Source organism: Austrofundulus limnaeus, unplaced genomic scaffold (genome assembly GCF_001266775.1).
Source record: "Austrofundulus limnaeus strain Quisiro unplaced genomic scaffold, Austrofundulus_limnaeus-1.0 Scaffold41, whole genome shotgun sequence".
Classification (NCBI taxonomy): Eukaryota; Metazoa; Chordata; class Actinopteri; order Cyprinodontiformes; family Rivulidae; genus Austrofundulus; species Austrofundulus limnaeus.
In genome coordinates this window covers 2,645,553-2,652,540 of record NW_013952443.1, presented here as the reverse complement: position 1 = coordinate 2,652,540, position 6,988 = coordinate 2,645,553, and the positions used below count along the sequence as shown (strand labels likewise).

General features: G+C 39.9%; 1 protein-coding gene across 3 annotated transcripts in view; it reads right to left on the bottom strand.

The window, feature by feature from the left end:
• Nucleotides 1-6,988, bottom strand: part of pde4ba (phosphodiesterase 4B, cAMP-specific a) — a 177,470-nt gene that overhangs the window by 129,410 nt on the left and 41,072 nt on the right. The window contains exon 1 of one of the 3 annotated variants that reach the window (XM_014007385.1): nt 3,207-4,104. The exons of the other annotated variants lie outside the window; for them this stretch is intronic. Within the exon in view, the coding sequence (XP_013862839.1) occupies nt 3,207-3,430 (224 nt within the window). The 5' untranslated portion in view covers nt 3,431-4,104. Of the gene's footprint in view, nt 1-3,206; nt 4,105-6,988 lie in introns of those variants that run through there. 3 annotated transcript variants of the gene reach the window in all.

The following is a 6,988-nucleotide window of genomic DNA, read 5'->3' as shown; positions in this document are numbered from 1 at the left end:
ACTTTTCTTTTGAACATATTTGGGTATAAAAAAGGGGCAGATATAAGATTTATTCTTCTTCTGCTGCCTTTCATTTTATTTGATTTTATTTTGATTGCATGTTTTTCTGTCCTTTGTTAATTTGTGTTACTAATGAAATGAATAAAGAACTACTACTACTACTACTACTACTACTAATACTACTACTACTACTACTACTATGTCTTTAAGGATTCCTCAAACATGCATGAATGAGACAAAGCAACACTCTGGGTGTGTTTTTGATGAGGGTAAGACATAATAACATGATATAAAGCTCAAAAAAGTCCATTTTGAACCATACCCCCCACCCCCCTTGAATTTACATGTGGACCAAAACTATCTTATATAGTGAACTACAGCATTTTGAAATTTTTTTCTAATGTAAGCAAATAGTTCCAACAAACCACTAAAATGTGATTGCCCACACCCTCTAAAATCTCAACAAGCAGCATTTTTTAAAACCTTACAGGAAAATAATTTCAGCAACAAACAATCACGACAAAAAAAAAAAAATTCTGCTGTTTTGTGATGTGGTAAACTGTGACTACATCAATGGCACTAAACAATAAAATTGTCAAACAGTATTTTCGATTTTTAATCACCTGCTGCCAAAAGACGAAGGAGGAAATATTTAGTTTCCTCATCATTAACAGCTGATTAGTGGACAGGGACATTAACAGCCTCTCATGCATCTGATATTAATGCTATACTGTATGAGAACTGTATTAGTTTMATAATGAGGTTGAGCCTGAGTAAATCATGGGTGACAGATTCAGGTGACATCTCTTATGACCAAAAAAAGGCAGGTATTTTTCACCACGACGCATTCCTGAATTTCGAAATCAAGGGTTCTTCAAACAAGCAGGTACTTTAGCATGAACACAACACTTTAAGAAAAATAGCTTTGGTGTTGCAAGTATTAAATAAACAAGTTGCTTCTTTGTTTCCGTTTGTTTATATCTGTGATAATTAATGCGGCGCTGAATTTTACAGGAAAAATATAAAAAAAAATCCTAACAGCATAATAGCCATTTTGTTCATCCTTTTATTCTGAAAAGGTCAAGGACAAAGCCTTTCACTGATTCCTGTTATTTCTGTTACACCACCTCGCCCTCTGGCACAGGTGGAGAAGCAATCAGGCCAGACCGAGTCCACGACTACTGAAACCCTGAGGGATTTCCAGGTGGGGCTTCTTTATTATTATTATTATTATTCCTCGCCCCCCCCCCCCCTTTTTTTCAGGCAAAGGGGATGATGACATGGGATAAAGCATAGAGTGCAGTTATTACTTTAATATTTTTGCTTCTTACTTTTGAAATTGAACTGTGTCAACAGATGTTATGAGCTTGAAAATCAAAAAATAGATAAAAAATAAGCTGAATTTTAAAAATACACGACTCTGGGCATTACGATCAGTTTCCATCCTGCTTTTCTCCGTGCCGCCTTAATTGCCACTCCACATCTTTCAGAGATGACTGATGATTTTCTTTCTCCTTTGGCTTTCTTACAGCTCTCATCTATCTCATATTTCTATTTTTAGCTTTTTGTAAGTCACTCTTAGCACATCAGACTGAGTCGGCAGTTACACCTCAATGTCTCATTCAAGGATATTTGTCATGAACATGCCCGTTAATGGGCTCGACTGCTGGTTAATGACTGTAATGGGTGTATTAGGTGTTGCTGGGCCCTTGGTTTGAGCCCATAAGCTGGGGATTTATGAGAACATACAAGGAAAAGAACATCTTTAATGGCATAAAAAACATCCATGTTTTTCTCTTGCTTTTCTCCCCTGAGCCCACCCAACCCCCACCAGGCTGAACAGACCGAGGCTTTACAATGAAAGAAAGGAGACAGACACAGACAGTCCCCATTCTGACTGTTGCTGTGGAGGGTGGAGATGGAACAACCAACCATTGAATTCACAAACACATTATATGTGGTCAAAAATCACCCGCAGACTCACACATATAGATGAAAATATATGCATACTTTCACACAGACATGAATTATAGCTGCATAAACATTATAGAAAAGATCGTGAGCTTGTTTTTTTCCCTGAGAAAACTCTGCATGTAGACCAATTGTATAGTCAACCAGATTAATATCTAGACCAATTTCCTGTCATCACTCCACAGCATTGTTTTGTTTCCAGCTCATGGCACATAAGCTACAATAAGCCTGCTTATCACTCAAACTTGAAACCCATTTCAGATGATCTATCAAGATGTATGAGAATTCACCCTTTTTTTAAGATGATGGCTTTCACCTTCACAAACATAAAAAATTAAAAATAATTAAACGTGCCATAGCTTCAACTGCTCAATTTAAAACAAAAAGAGTCACCTTGAGCTGCTGCYGGGAAATTACGCCCGCTCTTTGATTTCTCTTTAATCCACACATTGCATAACATAACAAGCCCTATTTTTACATCTAATACAGAGACGAGCTGCTGAGAAAGGAAGAGGTCTCTTTGGTGGGGAGAGGGGATTTAAAGATGGGATCATGATGAAATATAAAATGTGAGATTCATAGATACTAAAACTGAACATGATGAATCTTTGACTTGATCTGACATTTGTGGCTTGATTTCAGGACGGTAAAATTCAATTTGACAAACTGCATCAGTGAGCCTCGGCTGCACAGTTGTTGACTTTGCATCTTTTTTTTTGTGTTGAGTAATCTGATATTTGTTTGCGCCTTAGGTGTGAAAGCCAAAAAGTCTCATCAGGTTGTGTAATACACCTGACACTCCTTACACATCATCCAAAAACAAGATCTGATCAGCACAAACAGATTTCTGTTGGGCAYAGGGCAGGGTTACACTACATGAATACTACAGGGGAGTGCAGCCTGCTGAATGTTATTTTATTGCATTATATAACCTCCTAACCCACTGACAAGTCACCACATAGACCTATGGTACATTTTTACTCTGTTCTCAGTTCCCGTCTGAATCTAAAAWCTTAATATCAATCCCTTGTCCCAATTTATCCATTTTCTTCCTTCAAGTCATTCTTCCTCTTTATTCTCGCCTAATTCCCCCCAACCGCTCTACCATCCTCCACTCATCCTCATGTTCTTTCTCCAGGTTTATTTCCATCGCTTTAACTCACATCTGTCAAACCCGTTTTTTTTTTCCAGTCTCTCCATTCCTTTTTCCCTCCTTGACCACCCACCGGCCTTACCAGGTATGAGCCACCGTGAAGCGCCGCCTCTGCCGGATGCTCTTGTTCACCATCAGCTTGCGGAACAGGCGCGGGGAGCTTCTCGGGGACAGCTTGGGAGATGTGGCGCCCCTCCTGCCTCCCACCATGCCCGGCATCTTCGGGGGTTCCAGCTCCAGGTGCATGTGCTCCTTGAAGGTCCGGATGCACGAGTCCATCTCGACGCTCAGTTCGTTGGACGACATACCTGCCAACGTGGGTCGAGTCCTCTGAGACAGACGACCGATTCCTCCGTGAAACTCTGGAAAAAAYAGCTGCGAGTTCTGCCCAACAAGCCAGTCATGTAAATCGGAGTTTCTTTGACAGAAACAGAAGTTTTTTACTATGTTGTGATGTTGCAGGAAAAATCAGGCAACCTAAGACAGACATTCAGCCAGGAGAAGGCCAGCATACCGTTCTGTTGTTTGTGTGGGTTTGCTTCGGTTCTTCGTTGTTCCCCCCTGTACCTCGCTTTTCACAGGTTTAGGGATTAGCCAGCCAGCAGTCGTGCCCTGTGGTGCTCTTTTTGTTGACTCATGCCTTCCTGCAGATCTTTTGCTCATCTGAGGCTTTTAAGGCGAGCTTCTCCAGCAGGATCATGCACGGGGATAAAATATATAACAATCTCAAATCCTCTTCTCTTCCATCTCTCTCCTTGTCCTAGTGCTTGTAAAGTGCACAGCCCTGTAGTTGTGTCACTGGTGGTGCCGGCTAAAATGCACACCTCAGCCCCAACTCTTTCTCTCAGTCCATCCAGGTAGCTTGATGTTGGAGGATCTCCCTCATGAAATATTCAGAAGGGGCTGAAAACTGCTTTCTGCCTTCTCCTGTCTTGCTCTCCCTCCATCAACCACTGCTTGACTGACCTCCTCTCTCTGTTTCTCCCACTCTCTCTCTGCAAACAACCCCCACCTCCCTCCTAAAAGGCACTCCCGATGTGGCACAGAGTGACTCCTGCTACGCTGAGCCTCAAGTCAGACCTCCCTCCACTCGCACAGTCAGAGCAGTGAGCAGAGCAGARCACAGCAAATACTTCCCTCTCTGTTTCATTCAGAATATACGCGAGGAAGCCAGAGCAGGCACGCAGCAGACACAAGCCCCGCCTCCGACGATTAGGATTGGCCAGGGGTGGTTGTGACGCTAAGCGGGCAGGCACAGTAACAGGTAGTCAGATTTATTTGTTGGGTTTTATTTATTAATTTTTTACCTAGCAGTAATGCTGCTGATTATATTGTGACCTTTCATGGAGYCAGCAACCAGTTAGGAGGAGCCAAGAGGAAAAGACAAATTAGAGGGGAGATGAACACAAACAGCCTAATGAGGATTACTGAGGAGAAACGTACACACRGCTCAAAGGTCAACTGATTCTAATGAAAACTCTGAAGTATGCATTCATGTCAAAATAAAGAGTTCCTTTGCCAGCGACGAACCAAACACACATGCTATTCAGTTTTTTTTTCCTATAGCAGCAAATAGATTGTGTTTCCTTCAGACACGAACACCACGTAATCATTCCASTTTTGTTTTTCTGAATGGCAACAGTCCAACCACACATGCCTCAGTATGTAATGAGAGCGTGTTGGATTATTCTGAATAATGCAAAGAGAGAAAAAAAAGGAGGAGTRATGCCCTGAAGGTGGAAAAGCCATAAAGATAATGAGAGGGAAAAAAAACGAACATCAGAGGAGAGAGAGAATGGCAGCGTGATGAGTGATGGAAATGTGAACACTTGCTCATCTACCATTGGACTGATTTGTTTTGGTAGTGAGTCACCGGTGAGTCTAAGCGAAGGAAGCAGAGAGAGCTTTCTCATGAAAAATCTTGCCAAGAAGCCCYTCAGAAAATAGCTTTACAACAGTTTAGATTAAAAAAACACTTGTAGTAGTTTGAGATGACAGAACACAGCAGATTACATTAAGAGTCATTAGACAGGACTCAGATTTCAGGATCTGAGTTCATATTTTGGTACCAACCCTTTTAGTCAGCTGCGTATCCTTTAGAMTAAGGAGATGATAGAAAATTTGGGCTTTAAATTATTAAWGTAAGACCAGAAATCTAACACTAAGTGGTTTATTAAATAGTGCTTTGAGATGCATAGTGCTGTGGGAACGCACACAAATTCACAAACACAAACACATTCTGTTCTTGTGTTCATCTTTACTTTGTATTGGCACATTTCCATTTCAAACTAGAATAACTTCAGTACTTTAACCTTCTGTTTGCAAGTAAAATGAAGGGTTTGACAATCATTATTCAACTTTACAACATTTTAAGTTTTGACACGATGATTTCCAAACGACAAATAGAAAAAAAAACAAGTAATTCAAGTCATATTTGGTTATAGAACATCTGTAGTTCTTTTACGTTTCTTAATTTAGAGGCATTTGGGACATGGTGAGAAACATTCTGAAGTCTTACTAACAGCAATGTAATTATAAATAATTAAATGAATAAAATACAAAAATAGTARCAGCCTAAAGTCGTTTCTGCTTTGATGTGCTTTGCCTTTAGTTCTGACTGCTGACGATTCAAACTGATCTGCGTAAGTTTTGGTGCCGGAACAGCGGAACATCATTACTCAGTCTGGAGGAGGTTCGATTGATTGATTTATAAAGGTGGAACAATTTGTTTTTCTATTTCCATTTGACTAAAAACAGATCAGAAAGTCATCTGTTTTCACGTCGTCAGAAGACGCGCGTTTCCTTATTCTCTAACCTCCAACGATGAAACTCGATCAGATCGACAGGAAGACCATCCTTRAAACCTGAGTGTGTGTTGGAGAGAAAGAGGATCCCGGTTGTTATGGTGAGTGTATGGGTCAGCTGGAGGTAATGTGGAGAGCATGAGATGAATTTAAGTCTTGAAATGAGAGCATCTCTGGTTACATAAAACTCTCTCCTCCTTGTTTCTTCTGTCACACTCTGTCTCTCTCAGATAACTGAACACAAGCCTGCATTGTGGCCTAGATTAGAAGAGCTGTGCAATTTTTTTTTAAAAAGGGGGCTAAAAAGATTTTTAAAAATGATCGAAAATACAACAAGTAAACTAAATAGGATAAAAATAAAAATGGTCATGAGGATGCATGTCTAATTATCTCCTGGTACAGGGCTATTCAACTAAACTGCTCAGGGGAAGAAGCCATATTTACTCCAAGCCAACAGCTCAGGGGTCGGACCCCGGGGGGAGGCGTTGCCCATTAATGGTAGGTGAAACACTGCAGTATGTAACAGAACACGTATTATGTTGTTTTACCTTTGAGGCTGTTTTTTTGTTTGTTTTTTGCTGCATTGAATAATAAATTTTACATTTACTTTTATATTCAATTAAGTTTAAAAATGTTTTTCAATTTCTCAGTTTTTATTTCTTTTTGGTGGGGGYCTGAWTGGTGGGCCAGATGAAAGTCACCTGCGGGCAGGATGTGGCCMGCGGGCCACCAGTTGAATAGCCCTRTCCTAGCTTAATAAGGAGTATGATAGGTTTCTGTGTGTCATCTAAATGTATGCTAACATAAGGAAATATTTTTTTAGCTCACATTTTGTTTTATTTCATATTTACCCTCACATGTAGATTTATTTCAAGATAAAGTGACTTTCAAAGTTAATAGAAATCATTATGGTTTTATAAACTTTGAAATTCACTTTATCTTGAAATAAATCTACATGTGAGGGTAAATATGAAATAAAACAAAATGTGAGCTAAAAAAATATTTCCTTATGTTAGCATACATTTAGATGACACACAGAAACCTATCATACTCCTTATTA